At 30.4% G+C, this 14,384-nt stretch overlaps 2 protein-coding genes across 3 annotated transcripts; both read right to left on the reverse strand.

Annotated features, from left to right (window-relative positions):
- LOC109332887 lies at window positions 2,463–3,476 on the reverse strand. 2 transcript variants are annotated; one of them, XM_019568031.1, is made up of 4 exons: window positions 3,216–3,476; window positions 2,908–3,029; window positions 2,637–2,790; window positions 2,463–2,605 (listed from the first exon to the last, which is right to left on the reverse strand). In XM_019568031.1, the coding sequence occupies exons 1-3, from the start codon at window positions 3,366–3,368 to the stop codon at window positions 2,658–2,660; spliced, it is 408 nt and encodes a 135-aa protein (XP_019423576.1). In that variant the 5' UTR covers window positions 3,369–3,476; the 3' UTR covers window positions 2,463–2,605; window positions 2,637–2,657. The 2 variants fall into 2 exon arrangements, with proteins under 2 accessions (XP_019423576.1, XP_019423567.1); XM_019568022.1 differs by having other exon boundaries at window positions 2,463–2,790.
- Window positions 7,520–13,372, reverse strand: LOC109332898 (pectinesterase-like). The gene is made up of 5 exons (XM_019568043.1): window positions 12,584–13,372; window positions 11,561–11,882; window positions 8,460–8,783; window positions 7,859–8,261; window positions 7,520–7,688 (listed from the first exon to the last, which is right to left on the reverse strand). The coding sequence occupies exons 1-4, from the start codon at window positions 13,307–13,309 to the stop codon at window positions 7,894–7,896; spliced, it is 1,740 nt and encodes a 579-aa protein (XP_019423588.1). The 5' UTR covers window positions 13,310–13,372; the 3' UTR covers window positions 7,520–7,688; window positions 7,859–7,893.

Consider the following 14,384-nt stretch of genomic DNA (forward strand, 5'->3'; position numbering starts at 1 on the left):
TTTAATAATATTCAAGACTCTCTTTATGTTCAGCTATCCTCTGCTTTCTCAGTACTCCAATTTGCTCATAGAAGAGGGTGGCATAATCTCTGGTTGGAGTGTAACTCTCAATCAGTCTTTTAGCTCGCGGTTACTGGTTATTGTGATGTGAATTATTTTGTGAGTAAAAAAATTATTTTTTATATCAATTCTGTCTGATGCGGTCAGATACTGTGTCACAGCCTGATGTAGTTACATCATTATGATTTGGTATCATACTGTAATTGTAGTGGGATGCGGTTGAGGTAATTGTGGCAGCCACAACAACCGCAATATTACAGCCACATCAGGTGATGAGGTCCACAATTTGAAACACTACAGTCTCAATTAGTGGTTCAAGCCTTGATACGGGAATCAAAGTGGCTTGGGAGCTCATGAACAAATGGAGTAGTACTGTCAGATAGTGAGTTCTGGTTTTCTCGCTGGGGTTTATTGCGCAGCGAGCAGCACTGAGCGAGTTCATCTGTTGCTTATTTTTTTATATTTTCTTTATAACTTTTCCTTTTTATCAATGAAAGTTGGTTGCTTTGCAGCCACATTCATTAAAAAAGAATTCTTTTGGTTCACTTGTTATTTTTGTTAGAATATACCATAAAAATGGTTATAGAAGGCACATGGGAGAGAATATTTGATAATGTATAAATTGAATGACCTCTGTATGACTTTTTGTACAGAAGGTTAGTCATGTATCAATTGTGCCTACATCTCAATTGAGTGAGATGAGGGACTAGCAATGTATTATTAGAGATATCTCATATATCCCAATTAGGATTTACATATCTTCACTTCTTTCTTCTATTAATTCCACTTCCATGTGATGCAATGAGGTACTTTAACATGCATATGGGTTTATCAAAGAACAGAAAATTTAGTAAGTTATAGAGTGTCATATAGGTAGAATCATATATGACACTATTCAGTAAAAGTGAAATCATGATTGTGGATAAAATGGAAGATTGACAAATATATGATGTCTTATTTTAAATGGGATGATAATCCTTGTGGAAGCATAGCTTCCCAGTGCATATAGGTTTGAACAATGTCCCTTTTATTTCTCTATAGGGTGATCTTGATCTTGATGAGATGGTCCTTATCATTTTATAGTTACATGGAAAAATGATATATTTTCTTACAAAATTTCCTACATTATAGAAAACAACATGTGTTACAGAGTAATACTTTGTTTATTGATGATTGATTTACAAGTAACATCAGTTTCTCCTAGGTAGTAGGATATATCACTACATTTCTTACATATTTATATGTGTTTGCACTTTTTATTGTGACATATTGTCTTCAAAACTATCATATTTATATGTATTTGCACTTTTTACCTCTGTTGTCATATTCTGTTTTTATGTACTTGCCCTTCACTGTCTGTCTTTCTTGAAACGGCTCAGATTTATTGAGAAAAAATTAGTAGTGCTGCGCTAGAATCTTCAAGCAGAAAATTCTCATTTATAAATTTTTGTGAGTATTCAGTTCCAGCTTATAACATTGCACTTTTTCTGGTTTTATTTCGAATGAAGAGCTAAATCCACCCCTAAAAACAATGAAGAAATATTTGGTCTATGAAAAATAAACAACATAAAATTAGACCTAAATAAATTTAAATATAAATCAAATTAGTTCTTTTTTCGGACAAATTTTACAAACATTTTAATGAGCATGGCAGCCTAATGAAACATACATGGGTCCGAATTATGGTTTTGTGGTTGCAGTTATGATGTATTTACCAATTGTGAATATTGCAAGAAAATACATATGGTCGTTATGCCCATGTAGAAAGCATAAATTCTGCAATATCTTAGCCTCATTTGCAATTACTGATCTCAACCTAAAACCTTGCAAGTGTCACAATCTTTTCTTTACATGTACTTCCCCTCATACCCTCTTCTGATTTTTTAGCAATTGTCTTTTTCATAAAACAATGACTTTGTAATGATGCAAACTGCATGACTTTGATATTATAAACTTATATGCTTTGAGATCACAAAGGCATAGAGACAAATTTATTGCTATGTGATTAGGAACTCGTCATCATTTTCCATTTTTTTCTATAAGATTGATGGCTCATATTCCAATGGATCGAAACTTTTTCGATCCGGATAATAACAGTAAAAGCTATGGATTTGAGCTTATATAAAGGGGTTAAGACAGAGAGCTATATATTTATATGTTACATAAACTGATGTAAATAAGGAGAATAATAGCGACAAATAGAAATCTTTATTCTCTAATACATAGTGATAGTCTCTCAACACTACGGGTGATGAAGGCACAATTGACTGAATCTCGTTACCAAATTCATTGTGTTATTTTCTCTTATACTTCTTTTCTTTTACCATTTGATCATTGGTTTGTTCACAAGAAAGATAATCTATATAATGCGAAATATAGAATTGGTTGAAAAGGAAAGGCAATTAAGAAAAGCATTGCCATCATGACTCTGTTACAACTTGCAAGAATATGTGCTAAAAGAACAAGTCCACTTTGCACATGTGCTAATTTGATTCACCATCCAAAGTCTGCATTTTTAGCATCAGAGAATTTTCATACATAGTATAGTAACAATTGCTGAGACTTTTGAGTGTGACAACAATATGAGATTAATATGATCAGTGCAATGAGTTAAATCCATTGCAGTTTAATTCCTTTTTCAAACAAAACCCTTCAACTGCATCATTGATTTCTTCCCCTTTAACAATCTGAAGCCAACTTTGTCCAAGAAGATTCCTCATTTTAGCATCACTGAACACACAAAAAAAGTACAAATTTTGGAGTGAAATAAACACCTTTGTATTTATTTTTTGATCAGGGTGTTAAGTACACAAACATAACTACATAAGATTTGGTTTGATTCTCTACCTTGGATTATAGGTTGGCTTTGAAATTCTATGAAAACAAGGTCCTTCATCATACCCTTCACAAGTTATTTCTCCATGCTCATCTTGGTAGCAAACTATGCCTTGGGATCTATCCTCATAAACCTGTTTAACTTAAGATCAAATAAACATTAACTAACATAACCTTTCAATACTATGCATTTTCTTAATATATATATGTTTCTCAAACATAATACACTTTTTAGAAGTAAAGGGTATCATCAAAGAAAGAATAGCATGTAAATGTAAGAGTGGAATATATAAGAAAAATGAGAGAAAAAAGATATTGACCTTGTTCCTGATAGATGCTGTGATCCTAAGTATTGGTGCCTTTTTCATTGGGACAGAATTGTGTTTAGACATAAATTTTTTGCTAGGATATTTGAGAAATGATCCATATCTTTGAATTGGGATTTGAGTTGAAGAAACACAGTTTATAGCCATATCAATCTGATTCTCCAAGAAGAGTAAAATTGGTGTTGAGTGGCCTCTGGCTATATAGTAATAGAATAATGATCCTATCACATGATTAATTACTTTCTTTACTGCAACTGTTTATTTTAAAAGATTAAAAAATAGTTTCTTTAATGCAACTGCATTATTTATACCATATGAATGAGATTTGACACTTGTACATATATTTGTCATCTAATTTCAAGATATTTCTTTTTTTCTATGAACAACATCCTTTAACATTTGTTAGTATTCCTAGATTAGATTGTTTAACTACCGAGAAGTTTCATTATTATTAGTGTATGAAAAGAATAGAGATTACAAGAGACATCACGTTTTCTAACAAAACCTTAAAGGGAAAAAATGTCATCTCCTCATACTTTCTGCTCCACTCCCCCTTAAGTCTAGTATATCCTAGTCGAACTGTCAGCTCTTATACCACTTGTTGGATCAGAGTGCCTTCGAGCACTGTAGAGTTCTATTATTAGTGGAGTATGGGAATAGTGAAGAATCACAAGTGAGACACCAAATCTTGAAGCAAAACCTTAAAATATTTTCATTTATAAACTCTTTCGCCCCTCCTTTCCTAACTAATGTAAAAACTTCATGAATAAACTTTCATTCCCCTTATCACATCATATGTAAGTCAAATAATTATGATTGATCCAATTACTTAATTCTCAATTATACTATTGATTATTCAATTTTTAGACCAATCATAATTTTTTTAAGTAATTATATAATCATTAATTAATTTTTAATATTAATTATACATGTGTGACCCAGATTTAACGTTTTCATAAATTTTTATGTGAAAATCATTATCTCATATACATGTGTGTGATATATTGAATCCAATTAAAAATATGAATATCACTATATCTCTTCATGCTAACATTAGCATATAATTTTTTTTATAGGAAAAGTTGAATTCAATTATACAAGCAAAGAAAATTACTTTTTGTTAACGGTGGGCATTGGTTATGTTTCCATAGATCATCTAATAAATTCAATTATTGGTGGGTCATGTCTTATCATGATGCATTAAAATACAAAATAGAATTTGATGTAGGACCATAGTCCCTTATCTCTTACCTTATGTTGCCTGTGAAGTCCAAATCATAGGTTTGGTTGATGATTTGATAGTGCTTCTCTCTTATCAATTGGTTGCTTCGTCCATTCACCATTTCACTATTAGTTGATACTCATGAATTTGTTTTTATTTCATTTGTAGTAACATTCAAATATCACTTCACAATTTCAAGAGAGGGTGTGAATAATGAATCATCATACATTCATATGTAGATTTTTTAAATAAGAAAGTTTGAATTAAATTTTAATTTAATATCTAAGTGATACAAAATGCAATAAGTTATATAACTAGAAGTATGGGTGAGCAAGACCCGTCCTGACTCGTAGATCCATCCCAACTCGATGACTTAGGGACGGGTTTGACCCGTCCAAATAAATAAAAACCACCGATTAAAAGGAACATACTCGTTGTCAAAAAAAGACGGATTCGGTTTTACGTCTGGGCCGCCTAACTCGTTCCTTATAGTTATATATCAAGAATAGTTGAATAAGTACATATCAATACTCATTATGTTCAGCTCAACTCAAATATATACAAGCCCACACAACATATTCACACCACTTATTGATAGAAAACCAGTTAAATTTTAGGTTTTGTATACTCCAAATTAAGTTTCATTTTTCAGTTAATAGCTAGTTATTGTATACATTTTTGTGTACGCTTTTGAGTGTTGACATGTTGTCATTTCAGTTCTCCTGTATTTTTTCATCATTTACAATAACACCAACTTATGTTGACACTTGACAGTTTAAATTGTTCTGAAATTTTTAATGTCTTCTATAATTTTCAGTCACGTGATTGTGATAACTTTTACTTTGAAGGATACAATTTACGATTTGTAGTTTACATATTGATGTATGTAGGATGCATGTTTTAGTTGAGTTTATATAGATTGTGATAATTTTGATTGTGCATACTTACAGATTTGAGAAAAAAAATCTATGTTTATCATTTTATCCTTTTCCAACCCGAACTCGTCCCTATCTTGACTCGTCTTATTTTGGACTTGTCCCTCACATATCACATCCTAATTAGGGACGGGTTCAGATTCAAAAATTGATTCAATCAATATTTAGGAATGGGTGATAAACATGTTTAACCCATCCCAACCCGTCTCACGCTTACCTCTAACTAGAGGGAGCATGTAACATGCCGAAGTTCAACATGATCTTAACATTATTATAGACCAAATTAGTTAAGAAAAGTAGTTGAAATAATAAGGGGATAGGTCCAAAAAATTAAAAGTTTGAGGGGTTATATATTTATGTCACTCTTTTTTAAAATCCTTTTTGTATTAGATGTAGCATACTATTCTTTTGTTAAATATTTTTATAAAGAAATCATTTTTTTTAGAAGTCCATGCAAAATTTATTTCTTAATATTTATACTTTAGTTTAATATATGATAATGTAAGATTTTATAAAAGTAATACATGTGTATAAGAGTTTAATATAGTAACACTTCTTACTATTCAAATGCTAATTACTTACTTATATAAAAATCTTTACATTTAAACTTAGATACACATCACAAAATTTACAAATTGTTCTGATCCAATCACGTGGAGTACAATCAAATCTGGGCCATTTATGTTTTCTTTATTCATTATGATCACCATAAATAGTTTTACTCATTCATATATTTATTAGATTTTTTAATATGTAATAAAATAAAGAGACTAACATAACAAAAAATATAGTGATTATCAATTAAATTCAACTTAAAAATTTATTTAGTTGTCATCTAGATACACCAATAAGATTGTCTGGATACTTTTTTAACAGGGATTATTGAATAAATTTTTCATGGACGTTATGATGGTTTTTCTCAGGTAAAAAAACTCCTCTAAGAATTTAACGTGTATAAATTTTTTTATTGGTCGAAACAATAATTTCAACCATTTATCCCAATGATCACATGAAAACCTCCTAAACGTGGGCCTATATTCACCACATGCACTCAACCTTTCTGGACTCAGTTTGCGACATATGGGCCTAGCTTGAATTCTATTTTCATCCCCTTTTGTTAATTTTACTTCTCTTTAATGTTGAATTCGATAGGGAGCATATCTTTTATCCTAAAAATTATATTGTTATGTATTAGATATTATAATTGGTCATAAAGATATCTAATTATTATATGTTTAATTTAAACATATATTTTCAATCAAACATAAAAAATGACACATTTTTTAGACAACGGATGTGCTCCCAATTTCATATCGAGATCGCATTACTATCACAAAAAATAACATTCTATGTGTTCAATGTGTGTGAAAATTAGTCATAGGTTGTAAAATATCAATTCATCCACTGTATACTCACAACACATCATTGAGAGTCAACAATGATTAACATATGAATAGTGGATATTGTGTCGACAATATAAAAAATTAAAACCTTATAAAAATCCAATCATGCATAGTCATGAATTTCATATTTTAAATAAATAATAATAATATTTCAAGTCAAAATTAAATCTATTGGTTTCCATTTTTGATGTACAAAACTTCTCATTCTTCTTCTGATTTGATCTCATAATTAATAATTAAATTGAGAACAACCCCTTACAATCTTTGAAATTTCTAGAATTGATCCTAAGATACCTAGCCATGTGCCTATGAAATATCAAGTTAGTCAACCAAAAATAGTAATTTTTGTGTCATTTCTAACTTCTATAAAATCTCGAAATTTGCAGCAACAACCTCACTTAGGGATTTAACTAACATTCATTAATTCTAGTAGTCCTGAAATACTGTTTTTGTTTCAAGTTACTTCTCTTAGAAAACTTAAAACTTCAAGTACATTTTCCACAATCTTAATTCAGTAGAGTCCCAAATAATAGTTTCTTTTCAATTCTTCTTCAGTATAAGGACAATTATTTTGTCATAATTTTCTAACTTAACAAATAACTTATCTAATCATTTATAATGTAAAACTACAGGGTGTATTTAGTCTATTTCAACTTCCTACACAAATAACTTAAAGAATTGGATATTCAAACAATTACCAACACTTTGTTGGTAAGTGAATGGATAAGTAGTTGCATCTTTAATGAAGTCCTTAACATAGGCTTGTTGTTTTTCTTATTTAACCAGTGGAAATATATAACAACAAATATTTCCACAAGATAACATTTTAGAATCCCACTAATAATACAAATCAAAGAAACTGATTTTTTGTTCAAAACTTAACAAATGGCCATAAACATTACAACAAACGAGCATATCTTCTGTCTCAAAAGTATATCACTTCACGTGCTACCAACTTGTAATTAATTGGAAAAATACAATTAAGTTAAAAAATTAATAATAAAATATTTCTCTGACCAATCACAAGTGATAGTACATGAAGCAACACATTTTTAAAAATAAAAGATGACATCCGAACAAAAAGAGCATATAAAATTAAACTCAACTTATAATTAAAGGTCAAGAGAGAAAGGAAACCCAGTAGAGCCCAACCAACCAGAGCCTGCAATGAAATTCCTTGGTGTATAAGTTTGGGCCTCAGTAGCACTAGTAATGACCTTATACCCTTTCCATTTAACCCTTCCTGAGGTAGAAGCACCTGGCCCAGTGTTTTGATATTCTCCATAAAACAAAGTGTTGAGAGCAAAATTCCCATCCCATTCAAACCAACCAGCTGGTTGAATAACATCACTTATAGTTGTTTGCAAGATTACAGTTCTAGAGTATAGCTTCCATGGTCTCCCAAGATATGTAGGGAAACTGCTCTTCACAGGTTCCAAATCTTTTGTGGCACCAATTCTACTTTTTTGGATTACAATGCCTGTTGGTGTTGACAATTAGAAAAACAAAAGGCAATAAGCAATATCAACAAATTTTATTTTATTTTTCTTTATACCAGATTAGATAGATAAAATGTTTGTCAATTTTATATTTTACATGAATAACCTATCAAAAAGGACTACTCTAATACTAGAAGATACAATAAAATATGAAAAGATATTTAAAGAAATTGTAATACCTGTATTTTGGTTAGGGTCAGTGCGACCTTGTGCAGTGAGCATATTCTTTTGGCCAGGATCAGGACGCCTAGCATGAATGTCACAATTTTGTAACACAACAGCTGAATTACCAAATATGAAATCTACAGTTCCTGATATAAGACAATTAATAAAGAATTGTCTATTGCTGTGAACATAAAGTGTGTCTTGGTATGCAAGGAAGTCACATAAATAGAAAGCTGATAGGTCTGCTCCTACTCTTAGTGCCACTGCTTGGTGCTTTGAAGCACCTGCTGTGTTTTGGAATGTTATGTCTTTTGCTAAGAATCTTTCTCCCACTGCAGCTGCAACCAAATTCATGCTATTTTCAATATTCTGCACATTCAAAAAACGTAATAATAATATTCATGGGTTTACATTGAACCAAAATACTGTTATGCTCCACAAATCAATCAAGTGAGTTTAGTCTTCACCACTTATGTTAATGAATTAATATCAGTAAATTAGCAATTGTACATATTTTGCTGGGTATACTCATAACATGATTTTTCAAAAACTGTAGTGTGTGAAATATTTAAAAGTTTATAACTACAATATGTGTAATAATTAAATAGAAATAAAAAAATCCAACTACCATTAAGAAATATTTTTGTATTTTTTATAAAATATTCTCAAAAAGCATATTAAAAACTAAATCTGCCTTTGTTGCAACAACTTAATGGTTATATATAGAAAGTATTTATACTTTGACTAAAGAAATTATTCAGAACAATTGTTTAAATCACACTTCAAATGGATAACTACCAAAATAGATCTATATGCAAAAAAATTGCAAGTAGAAAAGGCCGAAAGCTAGAATGGTCCCATAAAAATTAAAGGTTCTAGGGTTTCGACAAAGACAAGCACATGCAAGCTACTTTTGTCAGTTTTGTGTGTGGGGTAGGGTTCCAAGTTCAAAGTGCTGACTAGTTGAGTGGTCCACTTGTTGAATACTCATCCTGCCATTGTCTAATCTGGTTAGAAAATGATATTTTATAGCTCTATTTCCCCGTTTTTTCCCATTCTATTTATGTTAAATTATAGATAGAAAGAGCTTTGATTTGTGAACAATAGTGAATAATGATGAATATTTATAAAGTACGTGAAAAATAGATATAAAAAGCATGGAAAAATGCTATTATTCAGAGACGGGGATGAGAAATGGTTAGGTCATTCAATAGGAGACTATAACGTAACCTATATTTAACCTTGTTAGGCTTGATGATATAAGATTAAGTCGGAATCAAATTTCTTTAAAAGCATACTTAATAAACTTTCCAGACTATAGGCCACTGAAAAAAAAAGGTTAACAAACCGAATTAAAAGTGGAAAGTATAACAAAGAATCATATTATCATTTAAGATGGATGTATTATTCTTTTAAAAAAATTAAGTCATCAATAATTAAAATGATATTTAATTTTTTTTGAGATGGTATGCTTCTATTATGCTGGACTATTTTTGTTTATTTGTTTAATGGGAATGATTTATATTAAATGAAAGTAGTCAAGTATTGTTTTTTAATGTGATAAGAAGGTAACTTTGAAAGGTAAGTGATATGAATATTTTTTTGTTAAAAACTAGCTGACAATGTGACAGAAGTAACATATATTTTATTACACTCTTACCAACTATTATATTTTATTACACTCTTACCAATTATTATATTTTATTACTGCTAAGCTAGTTTTAAAAGAGCAACAAGACATTCTATCTTGGTTGGCACCGCCAATCTTGGGGCAAAAATTCACGGGATGAAATTTTCTGTAGAACCTATCATGATTGGTAAGGGTGGAGTATTGTAGTCTAGTAGTACCATAAATATCTTAAAATTAGTGTAGGGTAGTAGTACCAAAAATACATATCTTAAAATATCTGTAGAACTTATATACCTTAAAAGAGGATCACTGAAAGAAAATATAATGACTCATACTTTATGTCAAAGTCATGAGGGCCCAAGGGTGAGCTTGCATTGGATTATTCATAAATAGGTACATGACTTTTTTACATAGACCTATATGTATTATTGAAGGAAATAGGTAAAACTAGAAGAAGTTATCACTGGGAATCTTCTTGGCATATTTGATTAATAAAAAATTATAGTGGATGATAAATGCATGCATATATAAAAGATTTAAAGATGAGAATTGGATGAAGGAAATATAAGGACAAGATTTTTTTAAATGAAGAAAGCAACCTTTGTCTAACCATATCCACACCACTTTTACATTGATGAAGGATTTTTCCACATAAAAGTGTTATTTTATTTTTTATTTTGTGGATGTGGGGTTCCAAACTCTGGCCACTTGTGATAATTGCAAACATTATTTAGTGTGACAACCATGCATGTTTGGTGTTAACTCATGGTATTTATTATAATAAAATCTACCTTGTTGGTTGAATTCAATTAAACCTAACAACATACGGCATGAATTATTGAAGGAACTAGTCAATTTTTCAAACATAACATTCTTTTAGGATTGAAGGTAGTAAAATCAGAGCAAGTTAATTTTTATTTACCAAAAATAAAATTTAAAAAAGCAGAGAAAGTTATGCAAATATGCCACTCATAAACTCTCAATTTGGATTAAAACTTCATATCTCTCCATTTCTCCATTCTTATTGTAAAAATGTGTTGCAAAATCTACTAAAGAAACAAGTTTCTTTTAATAGACCACTTGTATACAGTATCTTCGATAAAGTTATTGAAACTTCGAGTAATTGAAATCGATGTTTTAAATTATAGTTATGATAACTTTACATTTATGGTATGTAAATGCAGAAAAATATAGTAGGTATGGTTGCAATGTCATTGTGAAAATTCTCATAATCATAATATTGCAGTCATCACAGTTATAGCTAGCGCAATTTAAAACATGTGTTGAAGTATGCTTTAACAAAAAAAAAAAGACTATAATCTACTGTATTAATTATGACTTTGTTAAGTTCATAGGGTGAGGTACTGAGGTCATTGCTACTTGAAATTGCATTATTGGTGCATCATAATTTTGTGAAATATAATAAGAAAATATAAAAAATATATAATGATTGCTTTTAATAAAAGATTGGAGTAATGGACTCACCGACAGTGGCTGAGTTGAAGGTTGTGCTGCCATCAGCAACATTTTTACTAGCAGTGATGATAGTATTAGATCTTCCATCACCCAAAAACATTATATTAGTCTTCTTCTTAGGCACATCCACATTTTCTTTATACACTCCTGCTTTTATCCTTATTACATATCTTTTGGCACTGTTCTCAGGTGCAGCTGCCACAGCGGCCGACACCGTTCTATAGTTGCCGCTGCCATCAGCCGCCACCACAACATTCGGGGTAATGGTAGACGACTGCAGAAGCCGCCTATCCGCGGTAGAAATCCACTCCGGCCACTTAATCTCACCCTCCTAATTGTTGCAAACATATAAACAATTAACAGATTAAGGCTTATACAAAATAAGTATATGTTTCTTAGCATCTCACTATATGTTATCTATATGTCAAAAGATAAAAGACATGAAATTTATACATAATGACATAATTAATTCTATTATAGTAACTCATAATGACATAATTAAAAATCGAATTAAAAGATATCCCTTCCGTATGTGCGATTTACTCATGTAAGAAGAACCACGAACTCAATTTTCCATGTCTTTTATTTTTAAGGTTTAAGACAGAAAAAGCCATTTCCACCTAAACTAGAGTTAAGAATCCACATTTTTTTTAATTTAGAGACTAAGTCACTTCCACAAAAAATGTAGTCCAATGCACCTGTTTCCCATTCAATAGAATTTAGGAAAAATAAATATATACAACTTTATTCTACAAGTTAGAAGCTGAGAATTTATTTTTAAATAATACAAAATTAGACAATACCATTTGTTTTTTAGATTTATTATGTATGTACATACCCATAATATAGGTATTTTTATACTATCAACATATTAATATTTACTCATTTATATGTTAATTATTATTGATTTTTAAGGAAATAGTTTTATAGCAACACCACATACATGTTTAAAAAACATTCTCCCATATATTCCAGGATATAATAAAAATAAAATGACACATTTTTGTAGATAATTTGAAACTAGTCACTCACCTCCTTGAGCTTCCTGTTGTTGCTTCCTACCATCATCTTATTCTTCTCATCATTGGCCATATCAGTATCAGTGAGATTCTTCACCATAGCCAAAGCATTGCTACACAAACGCTCCACATGCACTTGCCCTCCCTCTACATTTTTCCTAGTGCGCTTGCAAGCTTCATCATGTGAGAAACCATCTAAGCAAGTTTCTTGGTTTGTTATGGCTGAACTCAACAGAGTTTTGAGATCATCAGCATGCTGAAACAGTGATTTTTTACTAGTTGGGTAATCTTTGAGTTCATCTATTGCTTTTTTAAGTTCATCGAGTGACTCATCAATAGTTTCTAAGCAATCATGGAGTGCTACTTTTTCTCTCTTACTTCTCCCTTTTTGGTTTATGAGTTTCTTAATGGTGAAGTAATTGCGTTCAACAGTTCCGGTGGATATGTTCAAGGATAAGAGTATCACATCTTTGTGCGTTGAAACTTTGTTGGTAACACTTGATGGTTCAGAGGTTATGGTTGAGAAGCAGAGTTCAGGGTACAATGTGCTGCTGCAAGCACTTTTTATTATGGCATGGGAAGGTGGAGAGTTGGAGTTGGCATTGTCGTCGGAGTTTCTGCGTGAGACTACTCCGACGACAATGCCGACTACGGTGGTTGCAAGAAGGAAAGTAGCTAAGAGGGCCAAAAAAAACTTCTTACTATTTTTCTTGGGTGGGGTTTGTTTGATGTAGTTCATGGTTTGGAGGATTTAAATTGAATGAAGAGAGAAGAGAGTAGAAGTGAAAGGTGTGCATTGGATAGTTAGAGATAATGGAATTATATAGAGAAAGGTGGCCTTGATAAAATTATTATATTGGTATTTTTAAATTTTTGAGGTGGTTTAAAAGTTTATTTTCTTCTTATATCTGGATTGTTAAGACTATTGTAGCTGTGAATAGTTTCTTAAAGTATATCGAGTATTATTTTCATCAGAAATTTCGAATTCGGTATTTTTAGCTTTAGTATGTGTATATAAATTAGAGTAGTATTATTTGTATGGATTTATCATTTATATTTATTTATTTTCTATCTTGAGGAGTGGAAGTCTCTTACCTTTAGTCAACATTTTTATTATTATTTATATTTGGATTTAAGATACCAATCTCTAGTTTGAGAAATGAAATGGTATACATTCAATGTATCATGTTGTCCTTTCCTTATTTCAGGTCTACTTTAATATTTTGTTTGGTTAAGGAGCAAGGGAAAAAAAACATTTTCGTATTGTTTGGAATAAAAGAAAGAAAGGAAAAAGAAATATAAGAGAAATAATATTTTCCGTCTTTTATTAATTTCGTTTGATGGAGAATGTGAAGAAAGAAATAATATTAATTTTTTAATTTAAAAACTATCCTTTTAACAAATATATGATAAAAGTTTTGATTTTTATTAGTTAGTAAAAATTATTATATTTGAATATTATGATATATTATTTTAATTTTTTATTATTATTAATCATTAATCAATAATTATAACAATAAAGATAATACATACAGAGTTGTGCAAGTGTAATATTGAGACGAGTATATGATAATAGCACATGCCTAAATGCAACAAACAACGATATTGGCTAACTAAGAAGAGAGAAAAACACACTCCAATATGGATGAAGGATTTTATAATGGGTTAATTATTATGCACTATTTTAATACCTCTCTTTAATTTATAGCCTAAGTTGACAAGTGTATTGTCAAAAACATTATAGGTTTTTAATGAGTATGGATCCCTAGAGGTAAGTACTTGAAAAATCAAAAAGAATCTAACATTAATAATAT

The sequence above is a fragment of the Lupinus angustifolius genome, chromosome LG02, assembly GCF_001865875.1.
Source record: "Lupinus angustifolius cultivar Tanjil chromosome LG02, LupAngTanjil_v1.0, whole genome shotgun sequence".
Classification (NCBI taxonomy): domain Eukaryota; kingdom Viridiplantae; phylum Streptophyta; class Magnoliopsida; order Fabales; family Fabaceae; genus Lupinus; species Lupinus angustifolius.

Excerpts from the sequence above, each read along its gene's own strand:
- LOC109332898 (XM_019568043.1), bottom strand. The coding sequence starts at position 13,309 with ATGAACTACATCAAACAAACCCCACCCAAGAAAAATAGTAAGAAGTTT. Across the intron at positions 11,883-12,583 it reads ACAACAGGAAGCTCAAGGAG|GAGGGTGAGATTAAGTGGCC; the intron begins GTGAGTGACTAG and ends TGCAACAATTAG. Across the intron at positions 8,784-11,560 it reads CTTCAACTCAGCCACTGTCG|CTGCAGTGGGAGAAAGATTC; the intron begins GTGAGTCCATTA and ends ATTTGGTTGCAG.
- LOC109332887 (XM_019568031.1), bottom strand. The coding sequence starts at position 3,368 with ATGGCTATAAACTGTGTTTCTTCAACTCAAATCCCAATTCAAAGATAT. Across the intron at positions 3,030-3,215 it reads CAGCATCTATCAGGAACAAG|GTTTATGAGGATAGATCCCA; the intron begins GTCAATATCTTT and ends TAAGTTAAACAG. Across the intron at positions 2,791-2,907 it reads AAGCCAACCTATAATCCAAG|TGATGCTAAAATGAGGAATC; the intron begins GTAGAGAATCAA and ends TTGTGTGTTCAG.